This window comes from Vanessa atalanta, chromosome 23 (genome assembly GCF_905147765.1).
Source record: "Vanessa atalanta chromosome 23, ilVanAtal1.2, whole genome shotgun sequence".
NCBI lineage: Eukaryota > Metazoa > Arthropoda > Insecta > Lepidoptera > Nymphalidae > Vanessa > Vanessa atalanta.
Window position 1 is genome coordinate 3932294 of NC_061893.1, and position 16046 is coordinate 3948339.

The 16046-nt window shown below is 32.5% G+C and overlaps 1 protein-coding gene across 1 annotated transcript; it reads left to right on the plus strand.

Moving 5' to 3' along the window:
- Positions 1-1486: 1486 nt before the first annotated feature.
- On the plus strand, positions 1487-16020 carry LOC125072972 (cytochrome P450 4C1-like). Its single transcript, XM_047683608.1, has 11 exons — positions 1487-1505; positions 9841-9992; positions 10295-10384; positions 11088-11198; positions 11705-11890; positions 12331-12527; positions 13202-13265; positions 13569-13761; positions 14077-14232; positions 14743-14918; positions 15863-16020. Exons 2-11 carry the CDS (start codon positions 9848-9850, stop codon positions 16018-16020), a joined length of 1476 nt encoding a protein of 491 aa, XP_047539564.1. The 5' UTR covers positions 1487-1505; positions 9841-9847.
- The last annotated feature ends 26 nt before the right edge of the window (positions 16021-16046 follow it).

Below are 16046 nucleotides of genomic sequence, written 5' to 3' on the forward strand. Positions count from 1 at the left end.
TTATTACAAATACATGAATACATTACATTTATGAACTCATTACTCGTCCCGTCTTCGCATTGATTTGATATGAACGTTAAAAAAAATTAACACCCTTTAAACGTAAGGTCCAATGAAAATTTGTGGATATACTTTAATTTATACGTAATAATAATATAATACGTTATTTATAATCACCCAAAACTCATTGATGTTTTTCCTCACGATGTTTTTCTTTAGATCTGTATGAACTTAGCAGATCAAAATTAAATGTGACTTCTGTTAGCATGCATAACAGTTCTACAGTTAAATAAAAAAATAGAAGGAACGTCAAAAGTCGAGAAAAACCATTTTACTCGTTTTTAAAAGCAAGAACTCTTTCTTTTAAAAACGAGAATCATCATCAATCATGCTAACAGAACTTAAATTTAATTTTGATCTGCCGGACAATGAACTGCTAAGTTCACATGCGCTTACTCTACAGCCTAACACGAGATAAATTATAAAAACAAAATAAGCACATGAAAAGTCAGCGGTGCTTGACCGTGTTAAAACTCACAAGCTTCTATTAAAATTCTGGTGTTTTAATCGTTATTAACATCGTGATTAATATTTTAAATGTAAAATATTGTATGAAAGACAATACCGATAGTTTATACTGGAATCACATCTAATTTGTAAATTTAATGTTTGTAGTCCTTCGATTGGAATAGGCTATAAATTGATATATCTTTTTCATATAATTAGTAGTAGTAGTATAATTGCGTATGTTACAATCCGATAACGATAGATGGCGCTGGAATCGTCGCTTTCCTGAATCGCGCTGTCTAGATATTCCGTAGGGAATACGTACATACATACATTACATTAGCAGCCTGTAAATTTCCCATTGCTGGGCTAAGGCCTCCTCTCCCTTCGAGGAGAAGGCTTGGAGCATATTCCAAATATATAAATCTGTTATTAAAAACTAAATGTAATATACAAATATAGATTTTCTTATCGTTATTACTTACGCTACAATTACCTTATCACTTAAAAAAAGATTAATACCTGTAAAATCTTAAGCAATTGCAACATCATCATCCTCCTGCCCTTATCCCAATTTTACTTGGGGTCGGCGCAGTCTGCCTTCTTCTTCCATACTTCACTGTCGGACGTCTTTTCACAAGTAACATTATTTCTAAACATATCGTCTTTCACACAATCCATCCATCGTTTCTTGGGTCGTCCCCTACCTCTATATCCATCCACATCCATTCTCAAAACCTTTCTCACAACAACAAACAATTGCAACATATATAATAATTTTCTTCGTACACTGGCTCACTACCTTTTGAAGCACAACATGAAATGTAATGAGGTCAGTGTTAACACATCCTGTTGCACATCGCAAAACCCTAGTATAAAGAGCTTCGCCCGAATAGATCCTGTGCTATTTCATTACTCGAACTGCACTCGATTTATTAGTGAAGTGAAAACATCGCTGGAAATAGTTCAATTTAATTATTATACTGCGTATTTACGAGGTTTAGTTTTATTTTTATTTTAAAGTGTTTTAATAAAAATCTAATTTCGAAAAGTTTGACATAATATCACGACATCCGTGGTCGAGTAGTGTGTACACCGGTTTTCATCGGTACGCCACTCCGATGTCCCGGGTTCGATTCCCGGCTGACTCAACGTAGAAAAAGTTCATTAGTTTTCCATGTTGCCTTGGATCTGTTTTTTTTTTCATTTATTTATTTATTATAAAAAAATTAGTTCTCGCCACACTGGTATGCTTAACGACGAAACGCGCTCGTTATTACAGAAAAAAAAAAATGTTTTCAGCATAAATACAAATACAGTAATCACTTCCCATATACATTTGTTTAAATAATGGCGACATTTTTTCTTCATCGAGAAACAAATCCCTTAACTTAACCTTTTACAGTTTTCTGCTTATTTAATTTTTTTGTATTAGCATAACATTTCTATGGAATATTTTTGGTACCATATATTTAGTTGCTCTTTCCCCATAGTCATTATTTATTTTTGGCTGATATAACTTTTTGTCGGTTACTCTTCTCGTATTATATTTATTTTTTACTAATATTTTATATTCGTCCTTGTAATACCTAATATTCTAATCCTAATAAGTATTCTAACTTTTTGTCTACTGGTAATATTTTGCATATATGAAAAAGCCTATCATAGTCTCTATTACATATTTTCTTAACATTTTTACTAACTACGAACTTGATCAGTCTTATTTGTATTTTTCTTATATATTTTAAATATGTCTTAAACGTTCGTCCGTATACTATAAGTCCGTAATTTAAAAGCGAGTCGGCGAGTGCGAAATACAATATTCTTAACATGTGTTTATTTAGTACTGTTTTTAAATGATGAAATTTACTTAACACTGCTCTTAAACTATTACAAATATAATTTACATGTATCTTCCAGTTGAAATGTTTATTGATATTTAGGCCTAAGTACCTACTTAAATTTATGTACATATTCTATTTTAAGTCAGTTGCAGTTTGATTTATTATTATGCAAGCATTCATATTATATCGAGATGTTGTGTTTCAACGTGCTTAGCTTTCTGGTTGTATGGCGAGTATATATGCATACATTTTGTTTTTTCTATGTTCAATATAATCCCATTGTCATGTGCCCATTTACAAATATTTTCGAAATCTTCTTGTATATATTTTTGTACCTCCGTTAATTCCTTTGACGCATAAATTAAACACATATCATCTGCATATATAAACATCCGACATTTACCGACTACATTCGACACACTGTTAACATGCATGATATAGTCAACCGGCCCGAACAACGAGCCGGTCGGAACGCCTAGTACAACAGACGCTTCCTCACCCGAGAATCCCGCGACTACCGTGCGAATTTTCCTATCGGTTAAGTAGTTTTTGAGCCAGTCATTAGTCGGCCCACGAATACCACACTCTTCCATCGACTGCAACATCATATCATGGTCCAGGGTGTCAAACGCCTTTTTATAATCAATAAAGAGTACTATTAATTGTTTACCCGAGTCTAAGGATTCGTTGGTGTATTCTGCAAATTCTGTTAAGGCAGAGACAGTGTTGCGCCCTTTCCTAAATCCGTGTTGATTATTAGACAATACGTTTTAGCGTTATAGGAATTTACTAACCTGCCCGATAATAATTTTTTCGTAAATTTTATCAATAATAGACAATATTGCTATAGGCCTATAATTAATGTAATTAGAGTGACTACCAGACGGACGATATATACGGACGGAATATAGGACGTATTATTGCACATTTTAACTTATGTGGATATATACTCTCGGACATAGACATATTTATAAAATCAGCTATAATAGGACTTAACTGTTTACATAAATACTTAACGTCCTGCACCCGTATTCCATCTACACCGGGCGATTTGTCACACGACAACATATTAATTATTTTTTCTACGTCCACTGCACTTACTTTAATTAATTTAAAACTAATATCAAATGGATTCACATATTGCTTCCTATCTAAAAAATTTACATTACATACATGTTTAATAGCCTGTAATTCTTTTCTAAATATATTAGAGAAATTTGTACAAATTTGGTTAATACTATCTTTTTTACCTAAGTATTTTAGTATAATATCATCTAGACTAACTTTATTCCGCCCCAACCATAAATTAATATTTTCCCATATCTTTCTGAAATCACCGTTACATTTTTTAATTTCCGTCTGTCGATATCTATTTTTAGCATGATTTAACAATTTAGTTAACCTATTTCTAAATTTCGTATATTCTAATCTCTTACACATAATTTTTGGCTCCGCTTTCCAAATTCTAAATAAATGATCCTTACGCATTATTAGTGAATATAAATGTACATCTATCCATGGTTGTTTTGTTCTTTTGTCATCTAGTGTTTGTGGTGTTGTCGTTACTTCGTTAATTTTCCATAACACAAGTGCTTTAGCTACTTACATTGGGATCAGAGTAATGTACGTGATGTTGTCCAATATATATAATATTGTATTTTATATATGATAATATATTAAGTTTAAATACAAAAAATATCAAGCGTTGTTGATCCATCTATACTAATTATATAAATGAGAAAGTAAAACTGTCCCTGTCTCTGTCTGTCACGCTTTCACGGCCAAATCACTGCATCGACTTTGATGAAATATGCACGGATCAAGCTTGGATTAGCTTCTATTTAATGATATAAAGAACAAGGCTGTTATAGTTATAAGGCTGTTTCAAATAACTAAAATATACTTGTAGTGTAGAGATCTATTATAATATATTCATTAGCATTAGATTTATATTTTATATAAATATATATTATCTGTGTATTTATGCATCTGTCATCTCGAGTGACACACATCGCAAAAGCGCGGGAAAAGAGGATATATAAAATGGGCGCGCGGTGAAGACGGTGTGTGTGCACAGCGAGCTGATATTTAAATATAATATGTATTTATTTTATTTTATTGGTAGAACGACTTTACATGTGAACATTACAAGTGGCGACGAGGAAAATTGTGAGTTATTTTTTTTGTTTTCAATTATAGGAAAGGAAATTCCCAGGCAGATATATTCACTTTCCTAACATTTCTAATTATATCATAGTTATTTATTTAATTATACTGATGTTCAAAACATACTAAACAAAGAACTTTAATATAATTAATAAACATAAACATAATTAATCACTTTGTAGTAAATGTATCAATACATTGACTCCTACTACAACAAGTGTTGGAAAACTTTAATAGTTCATTATCTTATTGAAATATTAGACATTGTGATATATAATAATCATAAAAGGGACTTATTGTTATTGAATACAAAAATTAAGACGAATTCGATTCCCGATGAGGGTGGTAGTTCCAGCTAAGGATGATATGGTAGGCAATAACTAGAATCTTGTAGTGGATGTTCGATGTTTAATTTAAGATTTTATTTCCAAGGACTTACTATTACACTTACATAGGATGAAGTTAATAATAACGTTAATCTATTATTTATAATAACACTGATCACTTAAATATAAATGGAGAAACATTTAAGTTTGTTTTAAATTAAATATATTATACCAGTGAGTATGGGCCGAGAGCAGCATATAAAAGGTCGGTTGTTGATTGTAGTTTGCTTAATAAATTACCAAATACTTAATTTTAGAGAATGAAAAAGGTGCTGGCTGGTTAGAGAGTGGTACCTACTACGGTTGTATCAACAAAAGTTGAATAACGTAAACAGGATTCAAAGGAATTGTTATTGACAAACGCCAATTCTAACTGAACTAAATACTATACTATTTGACTTTAAAAATTAAAAAAAGGTTCCATTATTTTGAGTGACTAGCAGTTTATATTGGGATGAATTCGGAACAAAACCTGTCATAGGTTTCGAAATTCCTTAAAATTTGTTGAATAAACGCGAAAATTCGCGGGAGACGCACAGGTAATAATAATTGTTAGGTTAGGTTACTCTTATTTTATACGAAAATAATTAATTAATATAAATTAATCTTAATTACTTTTAAGTTTACCATATACAATGGGCCTGACGTACCTGTGTTGGACAAAGTCCCGAAAAAAAATAATATGGGTAAGAGACATATGAGCAGCAAAATGTGAATGGTGTGATATCAGTATTAAATTGCGAAATTGGGATAACACGGGCATTCAATTGGGAAATGTATTAAGTACTGATTTCTGTAAGTTATCATTAACTAAGCGAGTCGTGGTTTTGGTGCATTAAATTGCGAATATCATGAGCATTAAATTGCGTTGGATATTTAAGCATTAAATTGCGAATATCGTGAGCATTAAATTGCGTTGGATGTTTGAGCATTAAATTGCGGATATCGTGAGCATTAAATTGCGTTGGATGTTTGAGCATTAAATTGCGAATATCGTGAGCATTAAATTGCGTTGGGTATTTAAGCATTAAATTGCGTGGAATATTTGAGCATTAAATTGCGAATATAACGAACATTAAATTTGAGCATTGTATAACGTAAAAAATGTTTGCGCATTCAATAGGAAGTGTGTAATATCAACATTCAATTGCTAAATTGGGATATTTAATTGATTGTACTCAAAGTCGTTATCGACAGCAAAAGGTTATTTGTCTACAGATAACTCCAATAAAGCGATATACCTTAGAAAAGTTCGAATGCGAGAGAGATGTAGGGTTAGCTTCCATTAGATGGGAGAGATGGAAGCGGGGCCTAAATATTTATATTGAGGCAGCGGTTATTGCGAATTAAAGAAAGGTCTCTGTCTATAACAATTCTTTTTTAGGAAACGATTTACAGGTTATATTTTATAGTATTCCGGGAGCTAATGATAATAAAGGAGATTTATTTAACATAGCTATTAAAAAGTAACATGAGTATTTTGCTCCAAAGCAAAGGAAAGTATATGAGCATCATTTATTGAGATTTCATCACTTATTAAAGCAAGACTCTGATGAGAAGTCTCAGAAGTTTCTAGTAAAGTAAAGACATCAAGCTTGTAAATATCAGTTCTTGATCAAGAGGACCACATTAGCGATCAAATAATAGAAAATATAGATCGATTTGAGACGGACGGACGATATGAGAAAGACAATTTTAAAAGCAGGAGACAAGAAGACCTTAGATGAAATAGTAATATAAACTAATGTGTTAGAAGCCATAAACAGACAGTTGGAAATTTTTGGACAAAAAGTGTGGAAGTACAAAGCTTTTGTCATAGTTAAAATTAGACCTGCGAGTGGGAAGGCCTATTTAAAATGTGGAATTATAGACCACTTTAGGGTAAAATGTTGAACTAGAGGCCCTAAAAAGAGCAAGCTAGAAGAAGAAAGAATAGATAACAAAACAATGTTAGTTCTTATAAGACCGAATCAACATATAATATAATAAGTAATTAAAATAAAATTGATAATTTTTTAAAGTGGAAAATGATATAAAGATAAAATGTAGCTTTGGTGGAACAAGAGTCACATGCTAATAGACTCTGGCTGTATGTAGCATAAATTAATCACATAAAAGACCTAGTAAATTATGAAACATAATAAAAGCTCAAGTAACAAATATGAACCGGAATTCTAACAAGACTATTGTAGCTTATGGTAGTTCAGTACCGCTAGATCTATTGAGGTTATTTCAAACCAAATTTAAAAAAGTTTCAGAGAATACGACATTGTATGTGATAGGAAGTTGGTCCCGAAATTTGCTAGGGCGGCTTGGCGCAACTTCTTTAGGAGTACTTTAATACAAAATCCATACTTAATGAGTTGGTAAAAAAATATATATATTAGAAGAAGTCAATGGCTCATCTAGTTGGGTATCACCTATAGTTTCAGTTGTGAAAGAAAGTGGCGTAAGAAAATATTATCATAGATGTATAGATATTTATGAGCTTAGTAAATTTTGTGAGGAAGTGGAATCCTCATTTAGCAATAATAACAGAACCACTAAAAAAGGTTCGAACGAAGTAAGACATTGATGAGAAATATAATAGTATTGTATTCGGTAATAAGACCAGTAATCAGAAAAAGAAGTGTTAGCGCTAGTATGGGTAGTTGTACATTTTGACGATGATGTTACTTTACGGCAAAAAAAAAAAAGAAAAAAAAAATTTTAATAAATACAGACCATAAACCATTAGAGATAGTATTTAGCCCAAAATCAAGGCTATGTGCCAGAATTGAAAGGCTACAACCATATGATTTTGATGTCAAATACAGACCAGGTAAAACAAATATAGCAGATTCACTTTCGAGACTTTGTAAATTGACTTTAAATCTGAAAGTAATTGATCATGACTACGTTCTGAGTATAACCAAGTCACGTCTACCTGTCACGATACCACTGCAGGAAATCTATATCAGGATGCAGTGATATCAAAAGTAAAGGAACTTTATAATACTATTTGGGTGAAAGTATTAACACTTATAATATATCACAAAGTGAACTTTGTGATCGAGATTCCAACAAATTTAAGAAGTCGAGTGTTAGGATCTGCCCATGAAGGCCATCCCGGAATCGTTGCAATGGAGATTAGATTAAGAAAAATTCTGGATACCTGGATACGACACGACACGAAGTGCGACAAAGATGCTGAAAATTGTTGCAAATCCTGTATGTGATGCACCTTGGTTCTCCAAAATGCTTTATAGCAGAGGGAGTTTCTATCTGAACCTTGGACTGAAAAAAAAGCTCTAAGAGAATATAAGATAATGTACAATACGCCACACCCCATAACAGGAAAGACTCCCGCAGAGTTATTCTTCCATCGTCATTTCCGAGATAAATTACCTATGATTCAAGACAATGACATGTGCGGAAGATCAGGAAGTGAGAATCAGAGACAAACAACAAAAAAGAAGGGAAAAGAATGTAGACAAAAAGAGACAGTCTTCAGACTGTAAACTAATCGTAGGGGATAGGTATACGTAAAAACATGACAAAGAATAATAAAATAAGCTTGAATTACGATCCAGCTCCTCACACTAGAATGGAGTAAGAGCGGGGGCGTAATAGTCCACAATGATAAGACCGGTAAACAAATAAGGCGAAATGTAGTACACCTAAAAAATTATGGTAGGACAATGGCATGTACTAAAAGGATAACGATAGTATTGATCCCGGTGAAAAGCCAATTAAAGAGTGATGTGGAGGTACCGATTAGTAACCATCATTTCAGACGAATGGAGATCAGTAAAATGGTTTCATTTTGTCTACCTGGCTGTATAATAAAAATAAAAAATAAAAACTTATTGTAGAAATCGAAGTTTACTATTTATCCCATATACTATAATATTTTATATTTATAACAAAGGAGGGATGTAGTGTAGAGATCTATAATAATATATTCATTAGCATTAGATTTATATTTAATATAAATATATATTATCTGTGTATTTATGCATCTGTCATCTCGAGTGACACACATCGCAAAAGCGCGGGAAAAGAGGATATATAAAATGGGCGCGCGGTGAAGACGGTGTGTGTGCACAGCGAGCTGATATTTAAATATAATATGTATTTATTTTATTTTATTGGTAGAACGACTTTACATGTGAACATTACAAAACTTATCATTGTACCCACATGGAAAATGGTTAAAAAAAAAAAAAAAAATATATCCCGCTGAGTTTCTTTCGCCGGTTCTTCTCAGGTCCGAGGTGCTAAATTCCGAACCGGTGGTAGATTGTTGACAATCAATAAGCAAGTGTAAACACTTCTATATTGAATAAAGATTTTTGACTTTGACTTTGACTTTGAATGACATTAGGAAAATAGAAAAAAAATATAAAGGAAAAACAGACACCGCCTTTTTCTTGAATTCCCAACACAAAGTAACACAATAATATTTATTTATATTATATTTATTTGTTTTCAATTATAATAATTATATAATATAATTATATAACATAAGCTACACTGAATTTCATACTAGAAAATCCCATAAACCCTATTTTTGTATTGGTATACAGACGGGCATATGGCCCATGATGTTAAATGGTCACCATCGCTATTGGCGCTGTAAGAAATACCAGTGCGCCACCAACCTTGTGAACTTAGACGTTACATCCCTTGTGCTTGTGGCTTCTCTGCTTCACCCTTCAAACCAGAACACAAGAATACTAAGTATTGCTGTTTGGCGGTAATATCTGATCACTTTCTGATACTTTTACAAAACTGAGTAAGTTTATTAAGGAGAATAATATGAAACAGAAATAGATTAGACAGATTATTGTACTACTCTAGATTAAAGGAATATAGGGGTGAGCTGAAGAAACTAGAATTTACCATTAAAATTCCTGGTCACTACAATAATGAGAATATTTTTTTTACATTTTAAGCTGAACTATGTTGATGGTGGTGATTTTAATAAGCGTGGTGTTCGGTCTGTGGGCGTGGTACCTGAGGAATAATAATAAAAATGAACCACCAGCAATACCTGGTGCTCTACCCGTGATTGGCCACGCGCATTTTTTGATCGGAGACAGCACTAGTGAGTATCTTCGAAGGAACACAACAATTCTAAGCATTGCTGCTTGGTGGTAGAATATGTGCAAAGTGGGTGATCTCCCCAAGCAAAACCTAAGCACCAAGTAAGACTAACGTGTGAAATTACTATCCATCAAGGAAAACCTTCGCGGTTATAATCTATTCACCAACGTCAATATATGCTTCAATACAAGTATTGACTTACTTTACTTCATATTAAATGCATATGGCTTGGAATTGATTTTATACTAAATAATACACTACGAATTATCCTTTGATATTTATTAATAAAATTCACTAATTCAGAGTTGTGGGCGATTGTTAAAGAATTATCCAACATAAGTCTGTATGTTGGAGGAGTAATTTCTGCTTATATTGGACCAAGGACGATATACGGTAAGTGATCTTTTAAATCGACCAAAAATGAAAGAACAAATAATTAAATCGTAACTGGTTTAAGAAAGACGTTTCAAACATTGTCGATATGCTGTGTATTTTGTAAAATAAATAAATGATTTAAACTCGTTACGAGTAAAGGAAGAGTGTTAACGTTATACAAAGGCTCTAAATTTAAAAACAATAAATGTGTTAATACTCTGTACGCATATATTGAAAGAAGTTATAAATACCATGTTCATTTACTAATGCATATTCCTAATAGCTATGATATGATATATATGTGTTTCAAAATCAGCGCTAAAGTCACAAAAAAGATGAGAATCTGCATCCCAAATCAGTATTACCTTAAATTTAATCTTATAAGGTCAAATGAATTTATGAGAGATTATTTGAATAAAGTAAATTTCATATATACGCGTATTTGCTATTAATAATTCCAAGGAGCTTATCAATTCTATTTTAGTATTTATATTTAGGTAACATTTGTGTGCAAGTTTATCGAACGTTAATGAATACTAAAAAACACATTCAATTGCAACAAATTCTAGATAAAACTAAACAATCTGAGTTCAAACACGTGTAAGTACTGGGTTTTTAGTTAGGTCCAGAGAGGATGCTTTAACCTGCCAGTAGGACATAATATGTATATTGCTGTTAACTTTCTAGATTCACGGTTAAAAATACGCTTTTTGAATTTCAGTAATAACAGACCCAGATGATTTTTTAACGGTATCCAATACCTGCTTACAAAAGGATGGTTTCTATGATTTTGCAAAACCTTGGGTTGGAGAGGGTTTAGTAACTGGAAAGGGTGAGTTTTCTTGATTTTCCAAATTTATTTTTGGTTTAAACTTAATAATAAATTCTAACTGTAATAATATGTATTTTTTTGCTGTCCTTACTCTAAGTCGCCTCACGCACACTAAGATATATTGTAACAAGCGTGACTCACACAGTAATGCACGATATTTATTTAACCTGGAGAGGTGCGCTTTCGTGAGTGAATTGTTCTACATTGAATGTAAACTTGTATGAATAAGTATGCCTTTATTTTAAAATTGATTTGTAAGATAATCATTTAAATATTAAAATAACATTAATTTTTCAATTTATTTTCTAATCTATAGTTCATATTATACAATAAAAGTTTTAAGCAATGTTCTTAAAAAAATTGGGTAAAAGATTAATACTCAAATATTTAATAGGTTGGTGGCGTATTGGCGACGTAAGAAATGGTTAATATTTCCTACAACCCTTTAAAAATATTATATGTCTGCATAATGGTACAGATAAATATTATCTTTTATCATATTCCAGTATCAATATGGAAAGTTCATCGTAGATTACTAAACCCCGCTTTCAGTCAGGTCGTTCTTGACAGTTTTCTGGGTGTATTTAACAAACAATCTCGTCGACTCGTGAAAGATTTAGAAGTCGAAGTTGGAAAGGGGTCTTTCGACCACTGGGTCTACACGAGACACAACGCTCTGGAAACCATATGTCGTATGTTATTTCATAGCTTTTAATTACTAGTATTATAATATATTAATATTATGACACAATCACGTAAAAACGGTAAACTGAGTTTGGTTATATTTGTAAGAATAGAGATAGCTTATTTGGTACCTTTCATTTGTCAGATATTTCAACCCCAAAAAACAACACTTTACGAGCCTAGGCTGAAGTGATTAGTGAGCCAGCGTCATAAAGCATCAGACATATAAAATCTTAGGCTCATTGTTTGACTCTCCAAAAAATAAGTGGTGAATGTTACCAGTGCGATTGAAAGTGACTACGTGAAACTAAGCACTTAATATGGTCTATTGTCTTCTATACTATAAATAATATATATAAAGATGACAAAACTCGTGGAACTTCATGCAAGGACATTACTTATTTTGGTGATTGGAGAAGTCTCGCTTGATGGTTGTTTTAATTTTCAGTGACCGCTTTAGGTGTAGATTTCACCGATAAAAACGTGCTGAATAGTAAATACGTGATGGCAGCTGAACAGATGTTCAATGTTTTCGTGGACAGGTTCCAGAAGTTTTGGCTACACAGCCATTTCATATACAGATGGTCATCTTTGAAAAAGAAACAAGACGAATATTTGAAAATCATACACAACTTGTCGGATACGGTTAGTAACTTAATATATAAGTAACCTACCTATATGTATTAATAATTTCTACACAATTATAGATCGTTAAAAATAATGATTTTTAAGCGCAAAATTTCGTATAATGGAGATATGTCTATATTAAATCCATAAAATTAAATACGAAGTTCTACTGATGGCCATGTTTGACGTTTACCCGTAAGTGTGAACCAAATAATATATTTGTGTAGTGCTACTATAAGCTCAATGGAAACTTAGCCACAATATATTATGAATAAATGATAAACCGTATTTGTTAAGATTTATTCATTTTACCCGAGCGAAGCTAGATTTTCATCTAGTGATTTGATGTATTTCTTTTATATTAGATAGTACTAGAGGTCGGTCATTGGTCGAAACTCAACTGTCATTTATAGCTAACAAAAATATAAGATACATTCATTCGAAAGATTCCAATAATGAGGTGTCAAAAACGGCAACGATTTTTAACTTTGTCGTTAATTATCCTCATCCAAGGAAGTGATCTGTTTGGATTTCACACAAAGTAACTAATAGATCTTAAATTTTTAATCTGAAGTTATATTTCAAAAATATCGACGTTATGTACGGACATTAGTAAAATATGTATCGAATACTGATGTGGACTGTAATAATCGATAGCTTGAGCAGTAATATCAAGTGTTTTAATTCAACAGGTCCTGCAAAAACGAAAGGCTGATTATTTGAAAAATAGAAATAACAACGAGGAAACGACACAAGGTTAGTCTCATTATTAAAAAAAAAAGGATTTTCTTGCCCTTTCAGCTATGGACTTAACTCTGCTTTTCGCTGTGTAGATTTTTTTAAGTATAGGTAGGTGGTGGTGGATGTGTAAATAACCTGGTATTCAATGGGATAAATGTAAAACCTAAAATATTGATCTATTGAATGTGTTGATTATTTTACGCTTGAGATTATCAGCTACAATACTTTAAAATGATCTTTATATTCCCATACCAACTTGAGGCATTAGTTGGCAGACGATAAAATTAAAATAATTTCAAATACATTAACACATTCCAGGTCCTAAATTCAAGCCTTTCATGGATCTCCTCCTCGAACTATCGATAGAGAAAGGAGCCTTCAACGATCGTGAGATAAGAGAACACGTGGACACGATGATCGTAGGGGGCCATGATACCTCCGCTAGTGTTCTCATGTACAGTATGTTACTGGTCGGCTCCTACCCTAAAGTTCAAGAAAGAATTTTTGAAGAGTACGTACATTACTTCCTCAATTATTATTATTACTAGTTAATGAAAAGCTGTACTTTAGAGATTTAACAATTTTGCTTTTTAGTCATAAGTGTACAGAGTTAATTCAACGTACTTACGAGTGCGTAGATCAGATATAGTTTGGAAACTACTGACAGAGACTCAGTAAATACTCTTTTATATTAGTTATTTACAAATATATCTTTTCTATCTTTTGATTTTCATATTAACCTATATAAAAATCAAGAAAATATAAATCATTCCAATTTTTTAATCATCGATATTTTCTAATATCACAATGGTTCGCGTTGCTTCAGATTACACGATGTTTTTGGGGACGACGACAGAGATGTAACGAAGTATGATCTCTCGCAGCTATGTTATTTGGAGGCTGTACTAAAAGAAACGATGCGTATTTACCCAATAGTTCCTGTGACAGCTAGATATTTGGACAGAGATGTTAAACTGCGTAAGTATAATTATTCTCATGATGTAAGCCTAATATCCAACGATATAATATAATAAAAGGTAAATATTGTGTGATTTACATAAGAAAAAAATATTTCTATGTAAAAAAATAAGCATAGCTTATATGGCCGTATAAAATAGGAGTAGATTCTTTACTACCTACTTTATGGAATGTTCATTCTTAATAAAGTACCATAAAAATATAGTGTCTCATCAACCTGAATAATTTATAACTATATTCTCTGATTTTATATCATTATACAAAATAACGGAGGTAGGAATAATGAAAATGACGACGTGGTCGAATTTTTTGTTTCTATGAACGATATAAAAATATGCATCACACAATACTCAGACCAGAGCCAGAAGATGGATATCCAAATATAGAGAAACTAGCGAGATATCCAGGGTCGCAATGTAAGCTATTCCCTATTGGTAATATTTGTAGTATCTAGTTGTATAATTAATTCAAATACAATTTGACTTCAATAAAGCACATTTTATGTAACAGGGAGCTGCACCTTGACTGGAGGTCGTACCTGCTTTATGTTTATCTATGGAGTACACAGGCACCCCATGTGGGGGCCAGAAGCCGAAAAATTCAACCCTGAGAGATGGCTAGACCCTGCTACGTTGCCGAAATGTCCAAATGCGTTTGCTGGATTTGGAATGGGAAAAAGAATCTGTATAGGTAGTTTTATAGAAATATTATTAAAACGTATTAAATGTATCGTATATATTATGTAATATGATTGATATAAAATATAAAAGTGCTCAGTATTTGCAGTAACGATGATGTCTTCCGGCGATTGCAATGATGTTGTCTACTCATAAGCAGCATACTGCGTAATGATGCGTGCAAAATTAGGTGCACTTCATATTTTCTGACCCGCATCATCCAATAGGACGGTAAATCCGTCATGGTCGAATTCGTATGCTGGACAAAAGGCTTTAAGTGCGTTTTTTCTACGTAATGGCAAGCGGCCACGAGAATGTGAGCACTGCAAACTTATACTCTTGGCCGTTATTAAGGTTTTTTTTTACCGAAAAATGCCCAATCCAGCGTTTGAGCCCAATAACCAAAGGATCTGCGGCATTTTAAGGCAATCACTAGACCAGCAGACAACAGAATAGTCGTTTAGACGGGCGTGAAAACGGGACCGTCTTAAGTATACTCTGTTCCAACCAAAGAGGAAAAAAGCCAAATAAACAACTTTTGATAGCAAATTGACGCGATATCATTGGTCGAGAGCTTGATCTATGACATCCACTATTTATTTGCGAAAAAATTGAGTTTTGAACGTCTACAAAACTCTTATCGGAATTTTGGAAATTAAAGTGGATTTAAGTATTTAAATGTAATAGTATTGTATAAAAATAAAGATACATTAATTATAAACTTTTAATAGTGCACAATAAAGCTGAGATATTAGAAAATCGCATGAAATACGTAAATGTAAGGTTTGGTATCTTATTCTACTCCGATTGGAATTTGGAGTCATTATGTATATTTTTGTCGTATCTGTCATGTTTCTCCACACATTATTTAGTGTCGCTTTCAACGCTATATAGCCGCTAAATGACGACACACCTGTTCCAAAAGCCTAATGTTACGCAATATCATTTTTTTTCCAGGAAAATCGTACGCTTTTATGTCCATGAAGACGTCGTTGGCGCATTTATTCCGACACTATAGACTTAGTGGTGATCATACGAAATTAGAAGTGAAGATAGACGTCATGCTGAAACCTGTGTCGGGATATCATATTACAATCGAAAGGAGGAACAAATAAAAAAACTTGGTGGTGAATGTTAAGAA